Source organism: Danio aesculapii, chromosome 14 (genome assembly GCF_903798145.1).
Source record: "Danio aesculapii chromosome 14, fDanAes4.1, whole genome shotgun sequence".
Lineage (NCBI taxonomy): Eukaryota > Metazoa > Chordata > Actinopteri > Cypriniformes > Danionidae > Danio > Danio aesculapii.
In genome coordinates this window covers 51,396,868-51,413,306 of record NC_079448.1, presented here as the reverse complement: position 1 = coordinate 51,413,306, position 16,439 = coordinate 51,396,868, and the positions used below count along the sequence as shown (strand labels likewise).

The 16,439-nt window shown below is 37.2% G+C and overlaps 1 protein-coding gene across 1 annotated transcript in view; it reads right to left on the bottom strand.

The window, feature by feature from the left end:
• Positions 1-16,439, bottom strand: part of nsd1a (nuclear receptor binding SET domain protein 1a) — a 66,373-nt gene that overhangs the window by 5,510 nt on the left and 44,424 nt on the right. The window contains exons 17-23 of the mRNA XM_056472490.1: positions 16,071-16,276; positions 13,893-14,005; positions 12,635-12,904; positions 9,454-9,570; positions 9,232-9,373; positions 5,583-5,689; positions 2,689-2,890 (exon numbers count right to left, since the gene is read on the bottom strand). Of these exons, the coding sequence (XP_056328465.1) occupies positions 2,689-2,890; positions 5,583-5,689; positions 9,232-9,373; positions 9,454-9,570; positions 12,635-12,904; positions 13,893-14,005; positions 16,071-16,276 (1,157 nt within the window). The remainder of the gene's footprint in view (positions 1-2,688; positions 2,891-5,582; positions 5,690-9,231; positions 9,374-9,453; positions 9,571-12,634; positions 12,905-13,892; positions 14,006-16,070; positions 16,277-16,439) is intronic.

Below are 16,439 nucleotides of genomic sequence, written 5' to 3'. Positions count from 1 at the left end.
TCGCTGACCACTCAGGAAGCTTACGAACTATGTGTGTGCGCTTAGCGCGAGCCTCCACTGAGCGCGTGCGCACAGCTGAGAACTGTGAAGGCTTTTATACTTGACGCGCTAGCTGGAAACACGAGCACTTCTCATGTGAGATTGCCAACTGTGCAGACGAATATCAAATATCGCAAATTAGAAAAGGTTAATTATGCTACTACTGTAAGTAATGTTTATTCAGCAATAATTCTCCAGTACCGATAGCAGAACGGTTAACGTCAGGGCTTATCGATACTTTAGTCTTTTATTATTCAGGTTCAAATCAGTCGGTCCGAGATTGCCTGAATGAGGTGGTCTTGGCTTGATTAAAATAATTTCTGGAGAGGATGAATTGAAGTGAAAAAGTAAAATGATCCAACGAACTAACAAACCAGGCTATATCACAGGGTATTATGGTCATCATAGCCATAAACAGTTGAAGTCAGTATTTTACCCCCCCCACAGAAGAGTAGTCTAGTCTACAGAACAAACCATCGTTATACCATAACTTGCCTAATTACCCTAACCTGCCTAGTTAACATAATTAACCTAGTTAAGCCTTTAAATTTCACTTTAAGCTGTATAGAAGTGTCTTGAAAAATATCTAGTCAAATATTATTTACTGTCATCATGGCAAAGATAAAATAAATCAGTTATTAGAAATGAGTTATTAAAACTATTATGATTAGAAATGTGTTGAAGAAATATTCTCTCCGTTAAACAGAAATTGGGGAAAAATAAAGAGGGGGGCTAATAATTCTTACTTCACTGTGTATATGGCTATTTGAATTGAATTGTAAGTAGGACGGGATGTCATCTGTAAATGTGCATTTCATGTCAAATATGAAAGTGAAAGCATGCTGAAATATTAATGAATTATTCGTTAGGAAAACTGACAGAAATTACTCTCTGATATTTATTCCATATTTTAATCTCATCATATTTTGTATTAGGCCTATTGTTTTGTTCATTTCTGCACTGACATCTCGTGAGAAAGATCAACATTGATCTGCTTCATGATCTGACTGCAGTGTCGCTTCATCTGTTATTTCTCTCTATAATTTAAACCTATAATGCAGAATTCTAGCCAATGTTTTTTTAATACAGTAGATAAAAAAAAAAAGTTAGATAAAAGAAAAGTTATGCTGAATAAAAAGGGTATGTATACAATTATGTTTGGCTTTTGACACATTATTTAAAATATGTGGCTAAGAAATAGCTATTAACATTTTTTTTTGGTGGGGCCAGTGAAAATTTTGGCAGGGCAAGTAAAAATCTGAACCACTGGTCCGATAGGTTGTAAATAATAAGAAAGACATGCACGTTCAAATTTATTACAGCATATCATAAAACATGCAACAATCTATGTAGTTTAAATTAGGGGTGGGCGGTACACCGGTGTCATAGTCATCACCGGTGTGACATTGCGCCATATGGATTTTCTAATACCGTCAATACCGTAATAAATCAATTATGCACCTTTAATGGCTGCATTTACATCAATAATAGCTAATTCTAAATAATAAGGCATTCAATTTTCTTCAAACGTTCAGTTGTGGTCTGAATACATGTCCTTATACTACAGGGCTCGAAATTGCAACCATTTTGGTCGCATGAGCGCCCGAAATGTAATCTATGCGCCCTCATAATATATTTGGGAGCATTTGTGCGACTGAATATAATGGTTGTAGTGCATTCTGATTTGATTTTCTCTAAAAACTTGCTTAATCGCTCTACCCTGCTGCTGAATTGGTTCATATTAGCTGTCAATCACTCAACGCTTCCCGCTGTCAGATAACAGGGAGCTTTTGTTACTGCAGGAAATGCAAACGGCTGAAGAGTGAAAAGTGCACAGGTTTGCAAACCTCACCTAAAGTTATAATAATAATAATGGCGCAGATGATAGCGATCATAACATGAGGTAAATGTTGATCCGCCAGCGGAGATCAATCGAGTTGCATTCACCGCGTGTTCAGCGCAAATATCCGCTAAATATAAAATCTAACACTGTACACATCATCGCCAAAGAAACTCACCTTTACTAAGTTTACACTGAAACTACGGCTCATAACAAAGAGCGGAATTGCGCCGGTGGTCATCGCGAGAATCCTGCTCTGTCTGCTTATAAATTGGTGCGGCTGACTCGCCTGCTTTATTCCACCAACACAGAGAAATGAAGATCAGCTCATAACGAGACTGAGCATTTACAGTGACCCAAACCGAAACTTTTAAAGAGCGATAGAAGTGAGACTTTCTTTTGTCCGTTCTTCCTTGAGATGTATATTATTTTGCTATTGAAAGTAATACCGTGATATTATACCGTCACCGTTCAAAAGATGAAAAATACTGTGATATTAATTTTAGGTCATATCGCCCACCCCTAGTTTAAATGTATTTTTATATCTATGTAAAACATATTTAGATGAGGCTTACACAGCACTAATAATGTGAGAGCATGTTCTTAGCTAAGGACAGAAAAAAGGTAAAGACAACTACATTCACGTATAAAGATATTTGTTAAAGTAATTTCCATGAGGTTTTTCTGTTTTTCCAAAACTTTTCCAGGCCTAGAAAATGTCATGTCAAGATTCCATGACTGTATGAACCCTGATTATTATATTCAATATGATTTAATGTTCATTTCAATGCAAAAGTGAGTTGTGTTACCTGCAGGTCTTTTGGACAGATTCAGACAGTCGGCGTGATAGACTTTGGGGCAGCCGGGTTTCTTACAGGACACGATCTGTCCTCCGTCACCACAGTAGAAACATTCATCCTCTCGCTCCTTGGTGACCTCCGACTGACTCTTGCGCTTCCCTGAAACTTTCCTCCTCAGTTTCCGCGTCTTGTCATCTGATGGGGGCTGATTCTAAACAAGCAGAGAGCTTTGTCAGATTACAGGCTTTTACACAGTGTTTTGTAAAATAGATCTGCGGATATACAGTTGAAGTCAGAATTTTTAGCCACCCTGAATTATTAGCACCCCTGTGTATTTTTCCCGCCAAGAGGCCGAATAATTTAGCCTTCCACTCTATGTGGAATGATTTTGAGAGGTGAATAGGATGTGAATACATATTAAAATAAAACAATAATAATAATTGATTACATGTTTACAAGGCAAATCAATTAGATCCACTTGACTGGTAAACAAAGCTGCAGCAGCTCTAACTTCTCCACAAATCGCCTAAACACTTGCATATTATTCAATAATGATATTTTAATATAAATCTGAATAAATACATATTTCATTCATTCATTCATTTTCCTTCAGCTTAGTCTCTATTTCAGAGGTTGCCACAGCAGAATGAACCGCCAATTATTCCAGCATATGTTTTACGCAGCGGATGCCCTTCCAGCTCACCCATACACACTCATTCACACTCATACACTACGGCCAATTTAGTTTATTCATTTCACCTATACCACATGTGGTTGGACTGTGGGGGAAACCGGAGCACCCGGAGGAAACCCACACCAACATGTGGAGAACATTCAAACTCCACACAGAAATGCCAACTGACCCATACGGGACTCAAACCAGCGACCTTCTTTCTGTGAAATGACAGTGCTAACTAGGGCTGTGCAATCAATTGAAAATTGAGTTTCGATTTTAGCTTCCACGATTCCAACATTAATCGAGATAAACGATTATCGCATCATATACCGCCCCCTTTCCACTGTTACACATTTGTTGCTCTGCAAAGCTCAGTTTCACATGAACATGGCTAAAAGCATGTGCTGTAATGTAACGTATGCAGCCCGAATGCGCATCGCTCACCCATGTGCATTTGAATCATTCATGCTTTTAAAAGCGCGAAAGAGATCGCATGCTGTTGTGTGTGTGTGCGCACGCTGAAGAGCACACGACCATCATCTTAATGTGAGCACTTTACAGGCCAAATACATGCACATTTGTGTCAAAACGTGACGTTTAGTGATTTATATTAACCCTCATTTATGTAATAAACAAACGAGTTGAGAATCAAAAGACAAGTGAAAGAGAAACTATAATCAGAACCACACTGCTCTTAAAGTGACAGCGCACAGTATTCCTGCTGCCGACTGTTTTATCATTAATCAAACAACAAAAGGAGAAAATCCCTCACTGCTCCTGACTGAAGGACTTTTGTAGCCATAATTAAAGTTCTTTATTTACAGTGAAGATGCTTAAAGCAGGGTTTGTTTCATATTTTTATTCTATTGTATTTATTTCCCTTATTATTCTTATTTTCAGGGAGGAAAATAACTATATACAGTTGAAGTCAGAATTATTAGCCCCCCTGTTTATTTTTTCCCCAATTTCTGTTTAATGGAAAGAAGCTTTTTTTTTCAACCCATTATTAAACATGATAGTTTTAATAACTCATTTCTAATAACTGATTTATTTTATCTTTGTCATGATGACTGTAAATAATATTTGACTAGATATTTTAAAGTGTGATTCAAAAGCTTAATTAGGGTAATTAGGCAAGTCATTGTATAACAGTAGTTTCTTCTGCAGAATCAAAAAAATGTGTTGCTTAAGGGGGCTAATAATATTGACCTTAAAATAGGTTTCAAAATATTTAAACCTGCTTTTATTCTTGCCGAAAAAAAAACAAATAGGAGTTTCTCTGGAAGAAAAAATATTATAGGAAATACTGTGAAAATTTCCTTCCTCTGTTAAACATCATTTGGGAAAATTTATAATAAAAAAAAAACTCACAGGAGGGCGAGTAATTTGACTTTAACTGTATATCATTTTGAACAATCATGATTACAATTATGACCAAAATAATGGTGATTATGATTTTTCCCATTATCGAGAAGCCCTAGTGCTAACCACTGAGCCACCGTGCTGCCCACAGAGAAGGGTAGTAACAAATTACATTTACTTTGTTACATTTACTGCTGGGTAACGTGTACTTTTTTTTTTACATTTAACTATTTTTTACTCTTAAATTTACATTTAAAGATGTGTACTTTTACTCAAGTAAATTATTAGAGAAAACTCATTACTCTTCGCTACATTTGGCGGCGTTCCTCCATTACGCTGAAATGCTAATAAATATGGTTCATATGACTTGTTTGCAAATATTGCAAGGTGCTGCATTGGAGAGGTTGTGTCGCGAGAGGTCACTATATATGCTCCTGCTTTCGGTTAGAGCGCACGCGTCTATGTTGGAGTGACTATGACGGCTGAAGTCGAGGAAGACGTGCAAGTTTTTACTGCGGTCAAGCCATGGCCAACTGAGGTTCCGAGAAGGATAGTCACGCTTTCGGTGCGGTGAGTTTATCGGACCAGGTCACCTCTTGGTCTCAAGTTCAGTCTATGTTTTCACTTAAAGACGTCAACAAGAATAGTTTGATTGTTAAGTGTAATAACTGACTAGCCCTGCAAATTCTAGTCGTTCACAGTGTTACTACTCTACCCACCTCTGGCTGCCCATAAATATATATTTACATAAGCAAATGTATAGAAACTAACCATGGGTTATCGCTATATAAACCCTGCTTTAACACCAGGTAAAAGAACATTAGCCTAAGTGTTACCCTTTAATAATGAGTTTAGTATATCCTACCTTTGGTCTGACTCCCAGGAATCCGCTACAGTTTGACGCTCCACATTTACACACTGTTTTCCCGTTACCCAGACACTCCAGGTTATAATTAAACGTGAGTTCAACACCTGAAACAATGCCAACAAAACTGTTTCATTAACACTGCAATGTATGAAGAGAGACACTTGCATTGCAATTCATTAAATATACTTATGTATACGCATGTATAACATATTTATTTATACATGCTGTGCGGTCACTGAATGCTTGATTCTGATTGGTTGATGAGTGTTCTTAGGCAGGGGTGCAGAGTTTAGTTCCAACCCTGCTTCAACACAACTATCTGAAGGTATTAAACAAGCCTAAAGCACTTAATTAGTTTGATCAGGTGTGTTGAATAAGGGTTGGAACGAAACTGTGCAGAGCCGCGGCCCTCCAGGAACTGGATTTGACACCTGTGTTCTAAGGTGTGCTATTATTTCCAGATAAACGCACAGTTAAAGTAGTTCTGGCACGTTTTGAGCAGGTTTTTCAGTCATTTCACAGTCAAAAATCACATCAAAACACAACAGAAGGATGAGATAATGATTAGATGAGAAACTAGTGCTGCACACAGGAGCAGTCTGAGGACAAAAACCTGAGAAATGTCTGAAATACAACATCTAAGCAGTGGCTTTAGCTGTGGGAGTTGCAGTATAAGCAGAATAATTGACTCAAGTCCGTTGAATGATTAAATAATAATGCACTCCAAGGTGTAATGTCCAGTTATGATTTGTTAGGAGACCACAATATTTGTGAATTTATCTGGATTTATCTAGGATTAAATTGTTAAAAAAATTTAATTAGCAAAATCCCCTTAAAAAACAGTACTTAGCCATGCATATGACTTATCCACAATTAAGTTGATATATTTACAGTGGTAACATTTATATAATGTCTTCACGAAACATTATATAACACGAAACACAACCTTTATTTAGTATTCTAATCATTTTTTCCACAAGAAAAATAAAATAAAAAGTATAATTTTATACACGCAATGTATTTTTGCTCTTCCTACTAATTTATTTTATATGTTTTATCAAAAGTTTTTATGGTCCAGGGTCACATCCAGTTGAAGTCAGAATTTTTAGCCCCCCTGAATTATTAGCCCCCCTGTTTATTTTTATCCACAATTTCTGTTTAACAAAGAGAAGGTTTTTCCAACACTTTTCTAATCATAATAGTTTTAATAACTCATTTCTAATAACTGATTTATTTTATCTTTGTCATGATGACAGTAAATAATATTAGACTAGATATTTTTCAAGATACTTCTATACAGCTTAAAGTGACATTTAAAGGCTTAACTAGGTTAATTAGGTTAACTAGGCAGGTTAGGGTAATGACTAGGGCCAGACAGAATCTGCAGATTTTTTTTCTATTTCTGTGGACAATGATTTTCGGGAGTATCATAACTAAAACCTTAATATATGAAATAAAAATAATAGCTTTTAAACTTTTATTCAATGTTTACAATGCAAATCCATTTAAATCCACTTATTAGGTAAACAAAGCAGGTTTGTCATATAATATTTCTACTAAAAGACAGAAAATATGACTTTACAACCTGTATTGTCAAAAAAATCATATGAAAATTTTCATATTAGACAATAATTATACTGAAATTAATTTAAAAACTCAATAAATATAAATGTACACAAGTAAATAAATAGACTCGATGATGGGCTAAAATGTGCGGAAATCTGCATCGCGCAGGTTCCGTGTGGGCCTAGTAATTAGGCAAGTTATTGTTTAACGATGGTTTGTTCTGTAGACAGTCGAAAAAAATAGCTTAAAGGGGCTAATAAATCCGACCTTAAAATGGTTCATAAAAAATTAAAAACTGCTTTTATTCTAGCCCAAATAAAACAAATAAGACTTTCTCCAGAAGAAAAAATATTCAGACATACTGTGAAAATTTCCTTGCTCTGTTAAACATCATTTGGGAAATATTTAAAAAAGGGAAAAAAATTCAAGGGGGGGCGGGGGTCTTCAACTGTTTATACTTTGTTCCTATATGATTGCAATGACAGCGTATGATCATTCGTTCTTGATTGTTGGCGATTTTCCCTGTTGGGAAGAGGTAAAAATTGTCATTTTTACTGTTTATCATCAGTTGCAGTGCAAAAAAAGCTTAGTTTCTGGCTTTCATATGGAGTATAGTGTGTGTGACTTATATTGATATTAGGGGTGGGCGATATGACCTAAAATTAATATCACGGTATTTTTCATCTTTTGAACGGTGACGGTATAATATCACGGTATTACTTTCAATAGCAAAATAATATACATCTCAAGGAAGAACGGACAAAAGAAAGTCTCACTACTATCACTCTTTAAAAGTTTTGGTTTGGGTCATTGTAAATGCTCAGTCTCGTTATGAGCTGATCTTCATTTCTCTGTGTTGGTGGAATAAAGCAGGCGAGTCAGCCGCACCAATTTATGAGCAGACAGAGCAGGATTCTCGCGATGACCACCGGCGCAATACTGCTCTTTGTTATGAGCCGTAGTTTCAGTGTAAACTTAGTAAAGGTGAGTTTCTTTGGCGATGATGTGTACAGTGTTAGATTTTACATTTAGCGGATATTTGCGCTGAACACGCGGTGAATGCAACGCATCGAGATTCGGGCACCTTCTCCGAAAACACTCGATTGATCTCAGCTGGCGGATCAACATTTACCTCATGTTATGATCGCTGTCATCTGCGCCATTATTATTATTATAACTTTAGGTGAGGTTTGCAAACCTGTGCACTTTTCACTCTTCAGCCGTTTGCATTTCCTGCAGTAACAAAAGCTCCCTGTTATCTGACAGCGGGAAGCGTTGAGTGATTGACAGCTAATACGAACCAATACTGCGGCAGGGTAGAGCGATTCAGCAAGTTTTTAGAGAAAATCAAATCAGATTGCACTACAACCATTATATTCAGACACACAAATGCTCCCAAATATATTATGAGGGCGCATAGATTACATTTCGGGCGCTCATGCGACCAAAATGGTTGCAATTTCGAGCCAGTATAAAGACATGTATTCAGAACACAACTGAACGTTTGAAGAAAATTGAATGCCTTATTATTTAGAATTAGCTATTATTGATGTAAATGCAGCCGTTCAAGGCGCATAATTGATTTATTACGGTATTGACGGTATTAGAAAATCCATGTCGTGGCGCAATGTCACACCGGTGATGACTATGACACCGGTGTACCGCCCACCCCTAATTGATATGTCTAAGAAAATCTAAATAAGCAGCTCAGCTCTCAGAACAGAGTGAACACAGTAAGTGTATTCCTGCACACACACTATAATCTGCTGTTTTACTCCATATAAAAGCCAGAAACTCTTTTGCACAGGCCTATCTAAAGGGTTAATGCTGCCAACTGATGATCAACAGTAATAATTACACATTTTACCTCTTACCAATAGGGAAAACCAGCAATAATCAAGAGTGCATGATTATATGCTGTCATGGCTTTGCAATCAAAAACTGTCATTATAATGGAAGTCAATGGGTCAAAAACAGCCCCCAACATAACAGAAGGGTAGACAATTAGAACAATACACAATCTTGAATCATTCGCTCATTCATTCTAGTACTGATTCCTCAGCGTGATATTTGTCCTCACCTTTAGGGATATCCTCTAAAGCAAACAGCCCGACTCTGGTGTCTCCATTCACCGTCCACTTCTGAGTCTCGCAGTTTGGCTGGCAGCTGTGGTTCATGAAACGTGACTCGTTTCCCTTCGGCCCGGCATCTATAATGCGATCCTGAGTGGATGAGAAAACCCAAAGTGAGCAGAGAAGAGATTATTGGGTAGATCTGGACTGAGGATTGACCACTGACTGACCTTATCCAGTGTGAGCATGTAGAAGTTGCAGATGTCGTTGTCTTGTGCGCTTTTGATTCTGTTTCGACACTCCTCCTCATCAATGACCTCGCCAACATACTCGTTCACAAACGCTCCCTGCGGTGGAGCAACAGACTCATTATTAATAGCGCATCAAAACCCAATTGATAAGTTAATAAAATGCTGCACAATATATCGTTTCAGCATCGATTTCGCAATGTGATCATTCGCAATAGTCACATCGCGAGTGTACGCAGTGTTGAGTCTGGATTATAACTGATCATTTCACACGTGTTTTCAAAGCCTGTAACTCTGTGAGGATTTGAAAAGCATTCAGGCTTAATAAATTGTACTGTTGGTAACTTTAACGAATTAAAATGATACATTTTATTATATTTGCTTATAAAACGAAGACTATGCTGTATTATTTTATTATATATCATTTGATTATTGCACTACTGTATAGCTGAATATAGTGCGACTCCTCAGAAAACTATCAAATGCTGTTTATTTAATTTGTATTTTTTTCTTCATTGAACTGATCTATGCTTGTAGACTGTATCTTATATTTTACGCATATGCAGTAGTGTTGTCACGATACCGGAATTCAGTACCAATTGGTACTGAAATTTAAAAAACGGCAATTTCCCGCTAACATTTGAGCGCCATCTTAAACAGCGCTGATTTGCCATTGTGTTCACGTGCTCAACAGAAACGACTGTGATTCTTTGTGAAGCTCATCAGTTCACCGAACTCACCTCTGTTTACTGAGTGTAACCACAGACACAGAGACACTGGAGCATTTAAAGTCTCGTCAATCAGCTGGTTTGGTTATAAGCGGACATAGGAGCGATTCGATGATGAATGGCACCTTTAAAAGCGCTAGAAAAAGCGTTGCTGTTAGAAAAGTGATGCTGTCGGATAATAAGTATTCAGACTTTAACTTTTCCAACACTGAGTGAAAGGCTTGAGGAAGCCACCATATGTACTCTCACTGAACTACTCAATGCATTGTTTCCTGCCTAAAGCTCTAGTATCACCTTACCTTCTTCGGTGACATAAGACATTTGCTATAACCAGGAGTAAAACTAAACGTCATGAACTCTCCTTTATTCCTTGTGCTCTAAAATTGTTGTATTAAAAGACTTATAATTTATAGTGTTTTATTTTTATTATTGCTTTGAATTTCTTTGTTTATCATGTGTACAGTGCATCCGGAAAGTATTCATAGTGCTTCACTTTTTCCACATGTTTTAATGTTACAGCCTTATTCCAAAACGGATTAAATTCATTTATTTCCTCAACATTCTACACACAATCCCCCATAATGACAATGTGAGAAAGAGTTTTTAAAATTATTGCAAATTTATTAAAAATAAAAAAGCTGAAAACTCACATGTACATCAGAATTCACAGCCTTTGCTCAATACTGTGTTGATGCACCTTTGGCAGCGATTACAGCCTCAAGTCTTTTTAAATATGATGCCACGCTTGGCACACCTCTCTTTGGGAATTTTTGCCCATTCCTCTTTGCAGTTCCTCTCAAGCTCTATCAGGTTGGATGGGAACTGACGGTGTACAGCCATTTTCAGATCTCTCTAGAGATGTTCAATAGGATTTAGGTCTGGGCTCTGGCTGGGCCACTCAATGACATTCACCGAGTTGTTGTGAAGCCAGTGCATTGATATTTTGGTGGTGTGCTTTGGGTCATTGTTCTGCTGGAAGATGAACCGTTGCTGCATTCTGAGGTCAAGAGCACTCTGAAGCAGGTTTTCATTTAGGATGTCTCTGTACATTGCTGCATTCATCTTTCCCTCTATCCTGAGTAGTCTTCCAGTTCCTGCTGCTGAAAAACATCCCACAGCATGATGCTGCCACCACTAGGGTTCACAGTAGGGATGGTATTAGCCTGGTGATGAGCAGTGCCTGGTTTTCTCCAAACGTAACGCCTGGCATTCACTCCAAAGAGTTCAATTTTAGTCTCATCAGACCAGAGAATTTGGTTTCTTATGGTCTGAGAGTCCTTCAGATGCCTTTTGGCAAATTCCCGGTGGGGAGTGGCTTCTGTCTGGCCACTCTACCATACAGGCCTGATTGGTGGATTGCTGCACAGATGGTTGTCCTTCAGTAAGGTTCTCTTCTCTCCACAGAAGAATGCTGGAGCTCAGACAGAGTGACTATCGGGTTATTGATCACCTCCCTGACTAAGGCCCTTCTCCCCCACTCACTCAGCTTAGATGGCCGGCCAGCTCTAGGAAGAGTCCTGGTGGTCCCAAACCACTGTGCTCATTGGAACTTTTAGAGCAAGGACTTCCCCAGCCTTGTGTCTCAAGACAATCCTGTCTTGGAGGTCTACAGACAATAGTTTGTGCTTTGACATGCACAGTCAACCCTGGGACCTTATAGGTGTATGCCTTTTCAGATCATGTCCAATCCACTGAATTGACCACAGGTGAACTCCAATGAAGCTGCTGAAACATCTCAAGAATGATCAGTGGAAACAGAATGTACCTGAGCTCAATTTAGAGCTTCACGGCAAAGGGTGTGAATACTGATGTACATGTGATCTTTCAGCTTTTTATTTTTAATAAATTTGCAAAAATTTCAAAAAAACTCTTTCTCACATTGTCATTATGGTGGATTGTGTGTAGATTTTAGAGGAAATAAATGAATTTAATCCATCTTTCCGGATGCACTGTAGATATTAGTATTTTTATTAGTCAAATGTTGTTTGGAGTGAGTGTTTGACGCATTTCAGGGAATTGTGCTGCAATACCTTGTCCTGTCAAATTTTAAATAAACTAAAACCCCAAAACAAATATTTTTTTTACAACCCTATTTGCTGAAATAATAAAAGAAAAACTCCATGACGATGTTAGACTTTCAGAAAAAAGAGCCAGAAGAGAGAACAACATCAAATTTACTGTCCTGCCCCCTTAGATGCTGCATTACAAATGCCTCACATAGGATATATAAGTAATTCATAAGTAATTTACATAAGTAATTCCTTATTCTATTAGTTGATGCAAAGACGATATAATTCATACAAAAATACATATAAATGTTCATACATTTACTACAAAATCGAAACATAAGGATTTAAGATTTTGATGACCGTTAAACGCGTCATAACACTCATGTGAAAAGGGTCTAGGTTAAAAATAAAAATATCAGCAAATACCTTCTTGATGTCGGATATGCTGCGCAGTCCCCATCCCCGTGACAGAGTCCTGAAGATCTCCACCTCGGTGTACTGGCGTTTGGTGAAGCTCTGGTTCTGACAGCGCTCTCCTGCGGGACACACTTGCGAATGACACTCGTACAGCAGCATGCGGTTGATGCACTCCGAGTCGATGCCGCATGGGTTCTCATCAGTGGCTTTACAGTTGCAGCGTGGGATTTCAGACAGATCCGCCGTGATGATCAGCACCTTTCCTATTTGTTTGTTCACCTGAGGGAAAATGTATATATGTTTGCATGAGAGATGGCACGTTTTAAAGGGATAGATCACCCAAAAATAAAAATTTCCTTACTACTTCCTCTCATTTTTATAAACTTAACCCTTGTGTATTTAAATGTACTACCCTTTCATTATGTTGGTGGCTGTTTTTGTCCCATTGACCTCCCTTTTGATTGCTAAGCCATGACAACATATAATCATGCGTTCTCTATTGTTGCTGGATTTTCTTGTTGGGTAGAGGTGAAATGTGTAATTATTACTGTTGATCATCAGTTGGCAGCATTAACCCTTTAGATAGGCCCGTGCAAAAGAGTTTCTGGCTTTTAAATGGAGTAAAACAGCAGATTATAGTGTGTGTGCAGGAATACACTTACTGTGTTCACTCTGTTCTGAGAGCTGATGGGCTTATTTTGATTTTCTTAGACATATCAAGGTGAGTAGGAAAAGATTTCTCTCACACACACACTATACTCCACATAACTCCGTATAAATGCCATAAACTAAGCATTTCTTTGCATTGCAACTGATGATCAACAGTAAAAATGGCAAATTTGACCTATTCCCCATCAGGTAAAACCAGCAACAATGAAGAATGCATGATTATATGCTGTCATGGCTTTGCAATCAAAAAATGTCATTATAATGGAAGTCAATGGGGCAAAAACAGCCCCCAACATAACAGAAGGGGAGTCAATTTAAGTGTATTGTTTAGTTTTTGAAAAACTGCAAAGAATTTTCCCAAAATATGTGTCAAAATAAGATTTGTCCCCAAAAATCACTCCATTTGCTGAAACAGAGAAAGATGAAGGCAAATTAAGAGTCAAAATGAGCCTACAACAGCACACAAGGGTTAAAAGTTATTTTGTTAAAAAGACAATTGCTCATAACAATAAAAATTGGGCAGTACAAAAAAGGTGTTACATACAAGTTAACTTTGTTTAAAAATAAATAATTGTGTTAAATGAATGTTCATCATTACCTTGATGTGTTTGTATGGAGGAGGTTTCTTATCATTCTTTCGGTCTTCCTGAAGCTGCCTCATCTCCTTCTCTTGCAGCAGTTCTCTGAATCTATCAGCCGCTTCATTTAAAGCTGAGACAAAGACAAAAACAGACTCTAAAACTATTTGCTCGCTATATATTATAGTAATCCACACTTTGAAATAAAATCCATAAATGCTGCATCAGAAAGGCTCTAAACACTTTTCCTTTCACATTGTTTTGTATTGAAACCTGTATTTACCTATTTACCTAAATTGTGACTTTTTATTTAAATCAGAATTGAATGTATTTTGAATTAAAAAAAATTATAAATCTGAATTTCAAATTAAAATTGGATTTTTAGTGTACTACTTGCAATTCTAAAAGCAAAAGATGCACATGCAACTGTATTTTTTATTGTTTAACTGTATTTTATTATTTGTATTTTTTAAAACTCCAACTTTACTTTGATAATTGCGAGATTAGAGGTTTTTAGTCTCACAATTCAACCTTTTTTCTATCAGAACTATGACAAACCTACAATTGCACATAAAGAAAATGCAAAACTGCAATTCTACAAACTACCAAATTATAATCTTTAGCAGCAAGAAATAAACTTGTATTTAAAAGAAGAAAGGTCCACATTGCAACTTGCAGAAACAATATACAATAGTGTCTAGGGCTGGGCGGTATATCGAGTTCTGGGGATATATCAATATGATTCCCCAACACGATGCGGTATCCAATATTGTTCACATCGATATGGGTTGAGGCCACACGTGCGCATTCTGCGCGAAACAGATCACTCCAAGGTAGCACGTGAGCTCCACTTGCACAAATGAGCGCATGCGCAAATGAATGATTCACTCCATGAGTCAAATAAAAGATTTGTTCAAAATGAACAATCGTTCAAGAACGACCCATCACTGACACGACATTGAGTGACACACAGTGCCTGCAGCAGCTGTGACAGCGGTTTATCAGAAACCTTTTATCGATCATTTCATCCGTAATAGACTGCAGAACAAACATACAAGCCTCCTCAAATTGACAAGCAGCACCTGAATGTGTTAAAAGAATTAAAAACGCCAAAATGGGACGAATTTATACCGCATTACGAAAGTGAAACCACCTCATATTCACTGATTATAAGTTCAGGATTTATTACACGACGGTCTCTTCTTTACATTTACATTGTACACATGTAGCTCTGCGTTCTGCTCTGTTATAATGACTGTTTACATTTATATGCTTAACCAGCACTTCATCACAGCACTCTGAAACTATTTTGTTACTTCTCATTTCTATAGTCTATTCGTTTTCATCTCCTTATTTAATATTTAGTAAAACAAGTTTAGTCAAAACAAAAGAAAAAGTGTAGCATTTTTTACATGGAGTGAAAGACTTGTGCACTGTTTAATAATTGTGCATAATACATGTAAACGTATAACTAAAAAAACATATACAGCTGATTCAACTGTTGTCTATAAATCACAGAACTATGGTATGCAGGATTACATATAACACTGTAATTGTGACAATACTGTGATCATATTCACATTCAATGTGGTTCTTTTCTATCCTACAATACTTTTGTTGTGTTACTATTTAAGTGTGTTCCTTTTTTGCTCTGACAGTGTAGTTGTTTTCTCTACGGTTCTGTTTAGTTTGTCATTTGCACAACAGCACAGTAGTGTTGTGTATAGTGTTAAGCAGGAAAAACCCTGAACTGTATTTGTTTTATAATTTGAAATGTTGTGCAACTTATAGCTTTAAACAGGAGCAAACCTGTACTGTATTTTATTTATCAAAGATTTTGTGCAGCTGTTATTTTTTTGTGCAGCTGTTTATTTGTAAACAGGGAGGGAAACCCCTGTGTTTGAATTATATTTTGCTCAAAAATTGTTTAACAAAGTTTTAATATATCATATTGGATATATATCTTATACCGTCATTCCTCCAAAAAATACCGGGATATGATTTTTTGCTCATAATGTCCAGCCCTAATAGTGTCAAGATACATCCAATACCTAACAGATTACAAAAGGATACAACTATTTGTCCAAACTAACTTCATGTCAAACATTATTTTCGCTACAAAATGCAGAGGAGTATTTATATGCATTAAATATGCTCTTACTGACTGTGATATATGATGTGTTTTATAATAAAGCTACCTTTCTTATAGACGGCATCTGCACCCTTTCCCATCTTCTCCTTATTGTTGGCGTCTCCTTCCATATAGGGGAAACATCGAGCCTGATACGTCCACACGTAGTCTTTAGAGCCGAAGAAGTGCACGGGAAACTCTCCGACCTCGTGTTTCATGCGGGAGATGTTTTCAGGAACGCTTTTGGGTTGCGTGACTTCAGCAGGCCACCATCTGCCAGAAAACACAGCAGACAAACTCATCAACACTGCGTAGGGTCTTCGCCTTTTTAAACAGTGTAATTCAAATACAAATGCACAGACAACTGCAATAAAATATCAAGGTAACGATTATTTTTTGATATTTTGTACAGCTTTGATGAGGAAAAATCCTGATG